Source organism: Triturus cristatus, chromosome 5_2 (genome assembly GCF_964204655.1).
Source record: "Triturus cristatus chromosome 5_2, aTriCri1.1, whole genome shotgun sequence".
NCBI classification, from domain to species: Eukaryota; Metazoa; Chordata; class Amphibia; order Caudata; family Salamandridae; genus Triturus; species Triturus cristatus.
This window is the reverse complement of record NC_140588.1, coordinates 104068308-104085079: the sequence shown is the minus strand read 5'-3', so window position 1 is coordinate 104085079 and position 16772 is coordinate 104068308. Positions and strand designations below refer to the sequence as shown.

General features: G+C 40.3%; 1 protein-coding gene across 3 annotated transcripts in view; it reads left to right on the top strand.

The window, feature by feature from the left end:
- PIGN (phosphatidylinositol glycan anchor biosynthesis class N) overlaps window positions 1-16772 on the top strand; it is an 862819-nt gene that overhangs the window by 291838 nt on the left and 554209 nt on the right. For all 3 annotated transcript variants that reach the window (XM_085606885.1, XM_085606886.1, XM_085606884.1), the window contains one exon: window positions 2337-2392. In XM_085606885.1, coding sequence (XP_085463011.1) covers window positions 2337-2392 — 56 coding nt within the window. The remainder of the gene's footprint in view (window positions 1-2336; window positions 2393-16772) is intronic.

Below are 16772 nucleotides of genomic sequence, written 5' to 3'. Positions count from 1 at the left end.
AAAAAGATGGCTGTTGAAAAAAAGACTGGTTATCCAAGACTGCCCTTGTGTAATCGAGGACTAACCACCACCGTGAAAAATAGGCGTGTCAGTCATACACGAAATTGTAATTGCACAATGTAGCAGTTGAGCATCAAGATGACCATCTGTCCTAATGCATTACTCACAATTATTTAATTTCATCATTATTATTTTTTTTGTGTTGGGAACATAATTATTCTATATTTCCCCAATCGCTAAAATCCGTATTTCAGGAGAGGAATCAAGCTATTTTCCTATCACTCGTGGCACTAGACAAGGGTGCCCTTGTTCTCCTCTCCTCTTCGCTTTGTATATAGATCCTTTTTTATCCCTGATAGAACGAGCACAAAACATCTCTCCAATTATTGTTCATGGAATTGAGTATAAAACATTGGCATATGCGGACGATATAGTAGTGTTAACAAATAATATTACTGTTTCTTTCCCTGCATTGGAGATCTTGGCAGTTCAATTTGGCTCAATCTCTGGCTATAAATTAAATATTACAAAAACTCAAATTTTGCAATCGTCGGCTATGCCAATAACAACCGCTCCCATTTCTTCACAAGCGATATATTTAGGTATTCAGATTTCGGCGGATGTTGACCAAATCTCAGATTTAAACTATCTTCCTATTATCGATCAGCTTCATAATAAACTAGAACGGCTGAACCATCTCCATCTTTCCTTATTCGGACGCTGCAATGTTCTTAAAATGTTGGTACTTCCAAAATTTTTATATCTATTTAGGTCTATCCCGCTATTAGTTCCTAATCTTACTCTAACAAAAGCACAAAGAATTTGCCTGAGGTTTTTATGGTCATACCGTAAGCCACGACGAGCTGCTAAATGGACTTATCTTTCGCAAGAACGTGGGGGCTGGTCGGTTCCAAATCTTACTTACTATTATTGGGCTGCAATGATTCAACATTTTGCTTTTCCATTATTTGGTAAGAAGGTGGTACTACCGCCATTTCTGGCTCCTTCAATTTATTCAATTTCATTAGGCAATGCTACACAAGGGATATTAACTCGTATCTTAGAACCAAGTTACTTTAAAAAAACGAGGTTTAAGGTAGCATGGGCCTTGTTTATGATCTGGCAAAAAATTCGTCGTCTATTCTCTAAGTTTAAAATTAATTTTTATACTCCATTGAACGCGTCTGGGCTTCCTCCAGTGATATTTCAAGATCCAATAACTGTTATTTGGGCCTTGCAAGGCCTTACTCATATAGGTGACTTGGCTGACTCTGGCATGTTAGCATCTTTCTCTTCTTTACAACACAAATTTAATTTGCAATCTAACCACTTTTTTAAATATCTTCAAATCAGAAGTTTTCTTGAAAAAAAACTCTTAGAAAATCCAGCATTGTTTGAAAAGATTTTGATATTTGAATCGGTTAAAAAAAAAGCTAAAATTGGTATACTGTATCAAACTCTGTTGTCTCGATTACCAGATGATCTTTCGGATTTTAATAATAAATGGGCGGTTAAATTTGGGGTACCCACTATAGATTTAAAGGTACCACTTATGCTAGCCAAGACGGTTTTTGTCTCTGGTACTCTTCGTACCCAAAGCTATATGGCTATGTTTAATCTTTATTATACCCCAGCCAAATTAGCCAGATGGGGGAATACCCCCGGAGCCATAAGTTTGTCGTGTGCAAGATGTAAATTTCCATCTGCGGATTCTCTTCACATGTTTTTTGACTGCCCTGAATTATCACTCTTCATTAATCAAATTGAAATCTTTCTCACACAGGTAACTCAATCTCCAATTAAAATCTCTGCTGAAATGGTGATTACAGGCTATCAATATGCAATGGATACTACCAGATCAAGATATCTTCATTCCTTTTTGTTCATTGCAATGGCAATGTTTAGACTCTGTATTACTTCCATTTGGATAAACCCTCAACCTCCTACTTTCTTTCATTGGCAGGCCAGGATGTTGGCTTGGTTTAAACTAGAAACCGCAGTACGTAAGTTTCAGGGAAGTAGAAGACGTTCAATTGCTGCTAAAAACTGGGCCCCATTTCAGGATTGGTTAGCAAATTAATAAGCTGTTTTCTATTATCAACTGTCATGTATTTCCTTTTCTGTTGCTGTTGTTTATCTTAATTTATTGTATATATTTTTTTGCATTTGTTTCTATGAAGTATAAATCGCCAATCCCTTTTTTTTCCACCACTGTAAAAATGAAAAAAAAAATTAAAAAAAAAAAAAAAAAGGGAGCATAATTATTCAGTCTTGGAAAATACGAAGAATTTCAGGTTCCTTTCATTTACAATCTATATAATTATTGTGTGTTTCAGGTTAAAATGACTCAGAAAAAGGAAACTACTTTACCTTTCTTGTTCACACCCTACAAGTAAGTGTTTGCACAGTATGGCCATTTTGTTCTAAATACAACTTTTCTTGTGTAATTCTTTTTATTGGTTTTTGTGAAAAACAGAAACCGTGTAATGAAGAAAAGAAAAAGGGGGTCTCATTATAATTAAATGACATTAAAAAGGGGGGCTCATCATAATTAAATGACATTTCGCACAGTGTCTTTTTTTATCCTTCGCCTAATAGCGATCAGAGCGATTTAGTTTAACTGTTCTCTTTTTCAGTGTATTCCCACCATAGACTCCATGTTTAGTGTATTTTTGGGGGGCACCCCTCGCATTATATAGACCAGTTCTTCCATTCTGGCATAAAATGTCCATTAATCTAGTGTGAATGTGTTTACACCAGCCAATGACGCGCCAGGTTGTTCATGGCTATCAACAAGCCAATGAGGGTTACGGGTAAGATCCGGGCCTCCCAGACCTTCCATAATACCATGCAGTATCATTCTGTGGTCTACATCTACAGTTCTACCCAACATCTCTCCTAATTTGTTACTTACTCTGCACCAATTTTTGGCTACCAGTGGGCAATCTAAACTCATATGCAAGATCGTACCAAGAGCGGAGTTACATCTGCTACGATACCGGTCTGTTACTCTCCCCGTCTTCCTGAGGTCATGTTGGTTTGTAATGATATCATGGAAGATATTTAAATTGGAAAAGTCTGAGTTTGGAGGAAATGGCCAGTATTCTTGGCTCCATTATCACCTCAATCCATAATTACAACTTCTCAGTTTTACATTGAAAATATTATTGTTTTGTTTTTGGCTCAATAATAGTAGTTTCCTATTCCTGTACCGTATGTTTGAGAAAATAGTTTTGCCCACACCATAACAAACATCCAACTGAGCCTGAATCAAAGACAAGATTGGACTGTCTCATATTTGTTTAATTGTGATTTTCTATAGTGCGAACCAGACCTGGGATAACAGAGGCTTTACATAGGAGTATGCAGGAATGCAACAAAAAGAAATGAGGCAGTACAATTGTAGAACCAGCTATGTGAGTGGACAAATAAGGGGGGAGACGTATAGGTAGAGTGAGTGCACTGGTGATGGAGGGCCATTTGTATCAAAAAAGAGTTTTGCGATTCTCAAATTGCGATTTTTAGCGAATCGCAATTAGAGAATCGCAAAATGCAATGTATGTAGGATTTGCCTAAAAATTTGTGAATCCTTCGTATTCATTATTTGCGAATCGCAAATTGAGATTTGCAAATAAGGAATACCTTCCCATTCATTCCTATGGGCTAGGAGGCCCATAGGAATGAATGGGAAGACATTCTCAATTTGCGATTACCAATTAGAGAATCGCAAATTGAGAATGCAATTTCAAGGTTGCCAAAAGGACACCCTGTTGCACCCCTGAAATATGCATGTGTGCACATTTTGCACACATACATGCCGTAAGGGCATGTATGTGCGACATATGGCACTTTTAAAAAATCAAAAAAGTGCTTTTTTAAAGAAAATCGCAGATTACCACCAACTTGAAGTTGGTGGTAATTTGCAATTCCTTAAGGCCAAATAGCAAATTTCTGGTCCTTCCAGAATTGCATTTAAGGAATAGCAATTTGCAATTCCTTAATTGCATTAGCAAAAAAGAGAATCGCAAGCTCTATTTTGCGATGGCCTTTTGGGATGATACATCCCAAAAGTCTTTTTCCCATTCGCAAACGGGCAGATTCTGAGAATCGATTGTAGCAATATACTGAATAATGAAATATAAGGAGAAGTGTTGGGTATGTCCACAGAATTGACCTAATTTGTCTTCCTACTCATCACGGCCTGATATGGGGCTAATTATATATTTGGTGGTGACAGTTGAAGAATAGGTTCTGGACTTCCCCACGGAATTTGTGATAGTTAAGATTCATCCTAATTCTTGGCCTCATTGAAAGTGTTTTTTTTCGTTAAGAAACAACCAAAACGCCTTCCACTGAAACTCACGCTGCCTTTAAGGGCCACTGATTGGTTTTGTTATATTATTCATTATATAATGTTATAAAAAAATACACATAGATAAATAATTTTATTTCACAGATAAATTGTAAATCAATATTGTGGGGAGTCCTTTCAGAGGGCCATGGAGCAAGCAGGAGCTACTGACCCCAACAGTGTGAGTTGAGGCCTTTTACTCCTGATCTCCTGGGACTTAACATACTATGGGTCCTGATCAACTGGACCAAGAACCCCTTCAGCACTTGATTCTTGATGGTAGTGGGGATCGAGCAGTGCAAGACTTCTTGGGTGGGTAGGTAGACACATGGGGATGAACAAAGAATCACAACTAAATATATGTTCAGCAGTACATGATTGTTCAGTCAAATACTTGTTTTTATGAAAAAAGAAGTATTTGTATAACAACACAAAGTAAAATACTACATCCACAAACAATACTCACAGTCCCCTGAGGTCAGGGCTCTAGTGTTTTAACAGACAGGTTCCCAAGTCTCACTTCCCTCCTGCTTGCGAAATTGGTTTTTCCCCATTCACTATAGGCGATGTTCAGGTTAAGCCCCACTAGTAATCTGAGTCTCAGAAGTCCCACTCCGACCCTAGTGTTCCAGCGCCCAAGTGCTGTATGACAGGCAAGTTCCCCTGGTTCCGTTTGGACTGTAACTCAGTCTTACATGCACCAGCAGGACCCTAGTGTGCCCCTCTTGCAGGGGCTAATGCTGCAGCTGCTGTCTCCAATGAGTTCCTCATATGCGGCCCTGGAGGGGCAGCCGTCAGGTGCCTTTAAGTTCTTCACATGTTGTCTTGCAGAGGCAGCAGCAGGGTGAGGTCCTCGATGCTCCTCCGACGCTGATAAGCTTCCTCCCGAGAAGTGAAGAAGTGGGGATTTGACGCTCCTAGTTCTGGTCCTCAGTCAGGGCTTAGACCCACACCGGTCATCACGGCAGCCTACTCCTCTTGACAACAGTCTCGACCAGACCACGCTCCTAACCTTTTTCTGGAGGCCCCCTTGGCATACAGTCACCGTCCTCACTCTGTACATGGGCTATGCCCCGATTTGCACAGCAGCATCTTCTCGGCAGCCACACCTGACATACGGGGTCTCTGACTTCACTCCACACAGGGCTACAGCCTGATTGTAACAGCAGTAATCTTTACGGTGGCTCCACCTGGTTCACAGGTTCGCTGACTTCAAACCTGCACATGGGCAATGACCCGATCAGTGCAGCAATGTTCAAGGCAACCTTTCTCTGTCATACGGGGGTGGCAACGTTAACGTGTCAGTCAAAGTAAAACAACCAAATCGGTACAGTAGCCTTCTCTTTGCACCTCACTACTAGGAACTTATCGCCAGCATACTCCACTGGACGTCGCTCCCTCCAACTCTCCCGTTACTTACAGGGGACACAGTCTTGGCTAGCAGGCCGGCACTAGTGCTCCAAGGGCAGGCGATCTTGGATACCCTGGGTGATGTTCCCTCACCCAACGGGGAGACTGTCAGGCCCTGGCACCCAGTCCTGGTCACAGGCAGAAGTCCTGCAGAGCTTCTCTTCCTCACACAGCCCGACTGGCTGCTTGACAGCTGACAATTTTGGGGGACTCGAGCTCCCCTTCTTACAGTCCATTTCCAGACTCCAAAAGTGATTTAGAGTATGAATCTTTGAAGTTTATGTTGGGGATCAGCTTCCTTTAGATGTGCCTTCTCCTCTGATCTGCCTTTCCTTCAGGAAGCAGCCTGTTACAGCAAGAGTGACTCCAAATCAAAACAATACAGGCCATGGAAATGACTATAAGTTCAGACCTGGATGTCACAGTGATGTGTGTATCAAAGGTTACCCCAGCCCTCAGCCCTACTCTTTATGATTCTCTTATCAGCCCCATATCCTTCCTGAGATGTGCCCAGGCCCCTTCCTAGTGACCTCTCTCTAAATCAAAGAGCACTCTTTGTAGCATACTGAAAAGCCTGGCTCTCCCTTCCTCCAGTGTGTCCCACCCAGCTCACAGGAATGCAGCATTCCACAAATATGGCTGAGGAGATTCCTCTACCTCATCATGTTCCTTCTGTTAGCCCTGTGCTGTACCACTCACAGGCACACATATCCCCAGCACATGTATTAGACACATGCACAGTACAACACAATGCCCCAAACCGATATAGGCAAAGGGTGAGTTAAGCACACAGCAACGTAACTAAAAATAAATGAGCATTTCAGGCCTCACTCCAGTGACCCAGGTAAGAAATCCTGTTCACTCCTACTGTTCTCTACATGGTATGCTGCCATCACTGCACTCGTGCTGCTTGACTCCTTGCAAAAGCAGTAGCCTTTATCTACCATGAGAGTGGTGCTTTGGGCATCCTTCCCAGTCCAAAAAGACCACAATCTGTGACAGGCCTATGTTGCCGGGTCTAGTGGCTTAGTGGACCTATGTGTACACTGTAGCGGCCTGTGTTTGACCTCATGGTCATAGAGTCAAATCCCAGGGGGGGGTCCACTCAGCCTTTCATGCTTCTGAGGTCGATAAAATGAGTACCATTAAGTTGGGTAACAATAAACGCCTTATTCAGCGCCATGATACCATTCTGGGGGAACTTGCACTTTACAAATACACATTATGTTATGTTATGTCATAGCGTATGCCCCTGATCCGTGTTCACCCATGACAACAAAAATCAGCATGAGGGATCCAGACATCATTACAGTTGGAGCACTTTTCTGTACCAACAAATATCTATGTTTCATGAGATTTTCCTCTCTGTCTAATATTACACTATTGTAGGAGCTCCAGTTACCGCTGGCTGATACTATAGAGGCCTGGTCATTCATTTGCTACAGGGAAGGAAGTTATTGCTGTTATCATTGCGATCCCAGACACCATAATCCAATATGGTTTTCAGAATGACGAATAAATGGGCAAATACTCATGTCTGAAATTCAATTATTTGAATTCATAATTATTTTGTATGTCTTCAAAACCTGGTTGGATTTTACTGCTTACTGGGTTGACGGTTCTAGACATGGAAAAATGTAGAGACCAATTCATTGTGGGTGTTTAGATGTTCTTTAGCATACCTATGTATAATCCTAAAGCAGAATACTCTAATAAATGCCAGATTTTTTGTTTGGTGTTTATGATTATTGTGGACTGTAAAGAATGTAAGTCAGGCTGGAGGACTTGTCAGAAAATAAAGAGAACATGTTTTTTACTTGTGGTCGCTAGGAAGCAGAAACCACCCCAAGGATAGCTCACAGCTGCCACACTATTGTGACAAAATATTGTAGTATATATTAAGTAATGTAACATGAATTTTATACCGCATACTCATTTGGATAATACTTGCTCTGGTATTGGCATTATATTTTATTGTTTCTTTTTATTTGGAGAAAATAAATGAGCTCATTTTTGACCTCCAATGTTTTAACATAAGTATTAAGTTGATGTCAAAGATTGTGGCAAGCTCAACTATAAAATGATCACATTGAGGATGCAGATATATCATACACTTTTTCAAATGTCACGACTTTTTAAAGTTTCATAAAATGACCAAAGTTCTTAACAAACTGTTTGTGCCTCCTCAGCCTTTAGCCATTTGAATATCTAGCGCGCGCACATGTGTGTGTATGTGTGTGTTTTTATATGTGCGTGTATGTATATGTGGTGTGTATATATATATATATTATATTACCTACTGGCGGTCGCCAGTAGGTATTTATAGTTAGGACCTATTATCTATAGGAAATCCGCAACATTCTATTTGGAATAACTTTGGCGCCGGTTGACGAATCTTCGTGAAATTTTCAAAACTGGTGGGGCGCTCCGATCCGCTCCTATCCTAAAAAACTCGGGCTGATTCGTCAAGCGGGGGCTGAGAAAAAAGGGGGGTCCCAAAACGTGTTTTCCCCATGCAATTTTCCATAGGAACCTTTAATCGCAGCTGCAGCCCGAACTGCTGAACGGAATTACACCAAATTTGGCAAAGAGGTAGCCCTTGGTTCACACTCGTGCCTTTCGGTTAAATGGTGTAAATCCGTTCAGTAGTTACTGAGAAAATCTAAAGTAAAATCATAGATAATATCTATGGCCTCGGAAGATCCGCGCACCCTATGCGCACCCAGAGCACACCCTCCCGATCACGAGCTGCATGCTAATTGGCTGTCAACTGGCTGTAAACACTCCAAACCAGGAAGTGTTGGCCGCCATTTTGTGCCTCGGTAGAAGCTAGGCTCAAGAAATCAGTGAATCAAGTGTGCAAAACGTATAAAGGGGGCAGGGTAGAAATACTGTGACCCTCTAGACCTGCTTAGGGGGTCCCACAAGGACCCCAGGGCCCAAAAAAGTATTATTATTTTTTTTTAACGGCAAAATGCGCGCTGGGTGCGCGGATCCTGCCCTAAAAAAAACCAAAAAAACGAAGTGAGGGCTTCCACGCTTCTTTAATAATTAGCCCCCGGAGGGGCCAAATCCTGGGGGCAAAAATATTAAATTTGATGGGGGGCCAAGAGGGGCCCCCCAGCCCCCGGGACCACCGCCCCACGGGGCTACAAAATAAATGGGTGGGGTCCTTCAACAGTTAGAATAGAAAGTCTAATGAACCAATCAAATCTATTTTTTTCAGGTCACACGGTGTCCGCGTACCCTGCGCATAGGCAGCACACACCCAGCGCGACTTCGCGAAATCGCAATAAAAAGTAATATAGGTTTATTAAAAGTAAAAATATATTATTTTTATGATTAGCTCAGATTATGTCTTGCCTTAATATTTTTATTAAATTCATATATATATCTTTTTTGACATTAAAAAATTTCGCGGGACTCGCGCACCCACCGCGTCAAATACATATATGATGTCACGCGGAAGCGCACGAGCGTCGCGTAACGTAAAACGTATGCGTCGCGAATGCGCCTGAAGTCGCGTACGGGTCGCATAGCAATCGCGCAGGAAAATACTCACCCATCGCATACCCTACGTGGATCCTTCACAACAATCGTAAAGTGGCGGCTAGGTTCCGTACAGTTATCTAGAACGGTACGCATTGGGTGCGCGACTTCCTAAAAAACTTGGGGGAAAAAAACAATACAAAAATATTATAAATATATTAAAAAATATATAAAATAAAATAAAAATATTAGTTTCAATATTTTTAAAAACATTCTTTATTTATTTTACATTAAAAATATGTAATGTAATTAAAAAATTAAGATATGTAAAAATAAGAAGTTTAAGAAATGTAGAAAAACAGTATAAAAAAACTAATTATATCAATATATTTAAACATTATGATTTAAAAAACCTTTGAAATTCAGTGAAAAAAACCATAGGTTACAGATATGTTATAGATAGGAATTAGCTTTTAAAAAACCTTTGAAATTCACTGAAAAAACCATAGGTTTCAGGGGCGTTATAGTTAGGAATTAGCATTAAAAAACCTTTGAAATTCACTGAAAAAACCATAGGTTTCAGGTATGTTATAGTTAGGAATTAGCATTTAAAAAACCTTAGAAATTCACTGAAAACACCATAGGTTTTAGGGGTGTTATAGTTAGCTGGACATTTCACTCGTACAAAACCATTGAAATTCCTCCGTTATAGTTAGTTCTGCTAACTATAACTCGCGCGCCCGCAATACACTGCTGATGATGTCACATATTACATCATTCATGACATGGTCAGTGACATCACTGATGACATCACTAATGACATCACTGATGACATCATCCACGTGACAATCAGATACACCTCATCATACACTAGTATAACCTTTCATCACTCACTGTAAAATACAGAGTACCATATTTGAATCCATTGACACACCAATACAAATTTCTAAAAACCCATTCAGTGATTCGTAGATCTACACACACATCTAATCACTTACCTATAGATTCACTCATACATGCTGTCAATGATCAATGGAACACTATCAAATATACTTATACACCTATATCGACATTACACACCAGCACACATCCTATTCACTTATGCAGTCATCCTACTCACTTATGCAAATAATGGATCATACTTACATTTACTCAGCTACACACTTATACAAACACCACTTCATTTATTCATATAGATAGTAACTCATACTTAGTGTGTTATAAAATCACTATTACAAGTATACAGATATCCATACAGTCACTCATACAATCACTGAGTCTTATGTATACTTATTTACATACAACCACTGTCACATACATTGCCTTTTATTGTTCTAGTTTGTTGGACATGTACCATTGAGAGATATATTTGCTCATCACCACACCCATAAAGATATTCTCTCACCCAAACAACTGTTATAATATGTAGTCTTAACCTCATATACCTACTGAATCAACTATTTACACATCTTTGGGCAGTCACACACCCCCACCGAACCACACACACATTCACTCTCCCATACAAATACTCAGTTCACTAATCAATAACTAATATAGACTTTCACGTAGCTAGTAACCAACTGGTGCAGCAGTTTACACAACAACTGACAAAGTGATACAGTTATTCACACAGTTTAGTCACTATCCAATATATTTAGTGAGACACTATAAATTAGTCAAGTAAACAGTCAATCACACTGCTACTAAATCCTCCATCCAGATATTTATATATCCACTCATTCTTCAATGCAGATTGCTATATATATAATACATATTCAAATAACGAACCAAACCACATTCACTGGATGATGTCATCAGTGATGTCATTTGAGATGTCATCAGTGATGTCATCAGTGATGTCACTGACCATGTCATGAATGATGTAATATGTGACATCATCAGCAGTGGATTGCGGGCGCGCGAGTTATAGTTAGCAGAACTAACTATAACAGAGGAATTTCAATGGTTTTGTACGAGTGAAATGTCCAGCTAAATATAACACCTCTAAACCCAATGTTTTTTTCAGTGAATTTCTAAGGTTTTTTAAATGCTAATTCCTAACTATAACATACCTGAAACCTATGGTTTTTTCAGTGAATATGCCACCACTTCTCAGTACACAGGGACAAAGGACGCATCCAGTCTATAGCAATAAATAGTCTAGCAATTACTATAGCATTAAACCCCCAAAAATATCTAGGTCATGGCCAAGCATATTACTTTTGGTAGTTACTACTATATAATATTGTAGCAGCTGTGACATTGCAGCAGTTACTCGAAGCCAGTATTCTTTCAGGCAAATAGATCTGAATGACAAATTTATGAAGGCCATCAGCATCATCAAAACCACAAATCGGGCATTTACAAGGGGTGTAATACAACATATTTGTAATCCTAAACTGCTGAAGCCGCAGATTAGCAGCTAACAGCATACTATGTCCCAAAAAGATTGTCTTCAAAATGCCCTTTTTGTTGAATCAACAACTCAGTTTGTCTGATAATTTAACAGGTAAAGATCTTAATTGTCCATCCTCATAAAGTTGACCCACAAAAACACATCCATGCTGTGCACATTTAGCCCTAATGGCATCATGTAATATGTGTGGCAGCACTGGATCAGCCTTTAGTGGGGTATAGTAGTGAATTTTTGGAATCCTGCAAAGATTATCCCACTTAGACCAAACATTTTTAATCCCATATACAGCCTTAATCCAGACTCTTTTATAATAGTTGGGGTCGGATTGTTTTAGCAAATAGCTGCAAGAAGTTTTTTAAAATCATTACTTGTCTTGTCTATTAATTCAAGTACCTCTTTGCGCTATTGAGGCGGTATTGTAAATATTTTAATCTTGCAGTAAAATTCCCCCAAGTGACCAAGGAAACCTAAAAATCAGAATGCTCTGCTGGCAGTACAATACCCCCCCCTAGGAAACTGCTAATACCAGAGTCAAGGCATTTGAGAAATGTATTAAGAACAAATACGGGAATAGAGGTGTACAAATACATACATTTTGGCAATATATATTCATTGTGATGTTCTTTTTGCATTTGTCGCGCTAAGTGGGTAGGGTATGCCCTGACGTGAGTCCCAAACTCGCAACACCACCAGATTCAAGCTAGCCTGGCTGATGAGGGGTGTTACCCCAAAACCGGTCCCATGATGCTTTTTTCTGGTCCAGGGAAGACGTGGCCTGGCAGTTCGGCCTGGACTGTTCCATGAGGCACAGGGTCAAGACTGATTTGCATATGGCTGGGTCTAAACTGGAATGGCTTGGCGTGCAAAAAACAATAGATTTAACCCAGATCTGTGACTGGGGTGAATGTTTGATTAATTCAGCATTCCGTCCATCATCTGTTCTTTTTAGATGTGAAGTGATAAAACATTTTTTAAGCGTATAGGAAATACGTTACATATTTTCCTGTGCCTCCACTTTACCTATATATATATATTTTACCAAGCCCCATCCCCTCTATCGCTAACTAGAGAAACTCCCAGCTTCTTTCTCTGCATCTATCATAATCATGCTAGCTTGTTTATTCACATTTTGGGCCGCCTGGAACATGACAATCGGATTATTCATATATGTAGTTGATGCCACCCTAGGAAACACAATGCTGTTGTCACTGACCAGTTGCCTAGTAATTGGGGCAAGTCAATTAACAAGAACTCCAATATCTTATAAATTCCTCATTCCATGAGTCTGGCACTTCTTGTCTACCATCAATTTCCCCAACCACTCCTAGCTTAATTGGAGCCAAGGAGGGTGGAAAAAAGATAATAAAATCTATAGGGATCGAGTTGAAGCCTGCAGCTGTACCCAAAGGCAAAGCCTGTAGGACTTCAATGAGCTCTTGTAAAGTAATTGTAGTCTTTAATTTCTGAAAATCATTGAACTCTAATCGTGATAATTCGGCTATATTTACTTACATAGAAGTGGCCGTAGCGTACAAGCAGATATCTTTGGTATACATTTAATTCATTGAAAATAGCCAGAGGGTCTTGAAAACCAGGTCATAAATCATCTCTATTGCAGCATTTAGTTTTTCTTTAATTTTATAAGACCGAAGCTGCCTGATTCCCTCCCCTTACCCAAGGTCCTGTCCACAGCTGACTAAGTATGCATGCTTACCCATTTTATACCTGAATGCAATCAGTTGTCTGTAAATCAAGTGCATATGAATGACCACTTGCGCATGTTGCTCTTCCAAGATGTGTAATCTGTTTAACTCTGTATTATTATTATTATTATTATTACTATTGTTGTAGTTGTTGTTATTATTATTATATCACCTACATTTGCAGTGACGCTATCACTTTCCTAGGCTCCAGCACACCAGTGGGAGCAGTCAGAAAAAAAACATTTTGCTCGCCAAGGCCATAAATCTATAGATTTTAACTAACAAATAAAAACATGGATAGAAAGTGACTCAGCTGCATGAGACAATTATTTTTGATGAAACATGAGTAAACATATGTGCTAAAAAAAAGTGACGTGACATTGCATACACTGAAAGGAAATAAACATAATTAATTTTAAAGATACAGAGAGAATGATGTTCAAAGCAACTCTGCTGCATGACAAAGATGTACGTCATGAAATTTGAATGAACGTGTGCACTAAAAAGTACACCAACGTGTACCAAAAGCGTAGTGGAAGGTCACGCAAGGATGCTCCTGGTGGTTAGTGTAACTTTGTCATTCATTCTGGGGCTTCGTGTCGTTCCTGTTTTGGACTGGCCACTTGTTTGTACCAATCTTGGGGCACTTCCTACCTGACTCTGAGTGTGTCCTCTCCTGCTTTGGTCTCCCACCCGCTGCCGCCATCCTCATCTTTGCGGCCGCCGTGTGGAGGTGAGACCACAACCCCCAGACTCCTTCACTTCCATCCCGGAAGTAGGTAGGCGGAGACTCGCGCCTGGAGGCGCTATTTGAACAGCACACACTCCCCGCGTCGCGGGGCCGCGCGCTTGCGAAGCCCGGGCAAAGGGCGGGCCGTCTAAGGCCGTCAAAGGACGACAAGGGACGGGACGGGCCACCCCTCTAATATCTATGTTGCGGTAAGACTGCCTTACGGACTTGGTGCCACCGTTCTTATGATTTGTGAAATATTGTACTGGATTCACCTCACACCATACCATCTATCTCTCTTAGTGTATATACCATCTTTGTATTGTACCTGTATATTCTTAGCATACTACTTGTGAACTAGTATTCCACCATGTCTAAACAGATCCCGCACTATAACGGTAAACAAATCACATGGAACTGCTACTGGGTCAATTGACCAATTTTTTAAGAGGGTCTCCAATGTACTCGAAAAAGAAATAGCAGATACAGAAAAGCGCCTCTCAATAGACCTATTAACGGGGAAACGTTCCTCCCTGGGGTCATTAGCGCAAGCTGTCTCTCCAGGGAGGACACATTTGGACTTAGCTCAGAGCCTTACTCCCTTAACAGCCTCAAGGGTAGAGAATGATGATGACACACCATCCACCACTAACGCTACCACTGTGCCAATCTCAAACTCCTCCTTATCCTCTTCAAACACATCTGGTTTATCGAATACTCCCAAATTATTCTCAACTTCCCCATTGTCTTTAGATCAGCATCATAGAGGGAAAAAAATAATACAAAAAAAAACAACAAGGAAAAAAAGGGGGTCTTCGTCTGCGATAAATTCCACGAAAACACAAAAAATCAGTTCTCCTGCTACTCATAATACAAGATCTTCCAAGCCGGCTGGACCCTCTCATCCCATAGAGATAAACAACCTACCTGCTACTTCTAATCTCCCAGAACCCTTAAACACCTTACGCCTAGAAGTAGACTTTATTAATAAATTAGAGGTTCTAATGAAATCCCTCCTACTCCCTCTATTAGAGAGAACACGAATGATAAGTACACATTTAGATAGCTTGGGCTGTAAAATAGAAGGGAATACTGCCGCCCTGACAAAATTGCAAAGCACTTATGACAAAAATATTGATAGTAATCATACTATACTTCCTACTTTGTCAATACCGCACTTTTCCATAAGTATAGCGCCTGCAATAGCAGTCAGCACGCAGGGGAAAAAAGCTCTGTTTAAAACAGACAAACCAAAAAATAGTAAGGAGAAATTTTCCCCTCAAGCTAACTCTCAGGGAAATAGGGAGACTGTCCTATCTAGTAATAAAAGGGAAGGGGATAACAATGAACCTATCAAAAACCCTTTAGTAGATAAAATCTCTCAACCAGCAAATCAGGCAGCTGGGAGCGATAAGGGAATGTTACCACCTACTCACCTATCTGGAGAAATAAAAAGAATAGTAGATTTACCACCACAATCGGCCCCTTACACGATTATTATGGCAGGGGTACCAGAGCTTGCTAAGGGGGTCAGAGAGGATCACCACGCCCTAAAAAATAAAACCATCCATTGGCTTGAGCTGAATAGACCTTTACCAGCCCATATCAATGGAGAAATTTTGACAGTGAGACGAGCAATTTGGGTGGGATCAAGACCCAAAGACAGAACTGGTGACGTGATAATTATAAACTTCAAAGACCATAGAGCAGTAAGGTTCATCGGAGATTGGTACGAAATAAGAGGAGGAGCCTCTATCTCCACCCACTACGTTAGCTATTTCTATCCAAGAGACCCAACCTTACACTCGAAATCTATTCCAGCAAAAAACTCCTATTTGGACTGGAAGGAAGTGGGTCCCCGACTCTTGCGCCAAAATATGGACAATTATTGCCCTTATCCTCAGTCACATAGGGAGCTTCATAGTAACAACTATAATTTTCCCTCACATTATGGATTTAACGTGCCCACATACAATCGTTTTTCTATTTTTGGATTAGATGAAGTTGACTGACTTAGACGGCAGTGGAGAGTCCCGCAAAGACGGCCTCCCTTAGAACCCTGTATTGTACAAGATCATATAACTCTGGAAGGGGATGACATCGGCAAAACCCTAGAAGATATAGAGCAAGATGTACTAGGCGACCTACCATCTCCAAATGAAGAAGAAACCCCCCTTTTGCAGGAATCCATGGTTGAGCTACCATATAGCCTACCCACTGAAGATGGACTCTATCCACCAGATAATCCAATAAATGGTATATCTACCACACTATGAGTGGGAGCCCATTCTAACGCAAAGAGCTCCTCACAAGAAGGAATAGATCAGATTGAAAGAACTGATGAAACCCAGGAAAATTTAAGAATACAATTTTTATTCTGGAACATTGCGGGGCTCAAGAGAAAAATTATTGATGGGACTATGCTAAATTATGTACAGGAATACCATGTGATTTGCTTACAGGAGACATGGGTAACATCTGAGTTACATTTAACGGGGTATAAAACCTTTTTTATTCCAGCAAAAGCTGTCTCGCATGGTAGACCAAAAGGTGGGCTAACGATCTAAATAGCGAACACTCTACCGGGCCTAGAGGTCATACCCCTTGAATCAGAATCAAACTATCAGATATTAAAACTAACATTTGAGGGGAAAAAGACTATTCTTGTCGTAA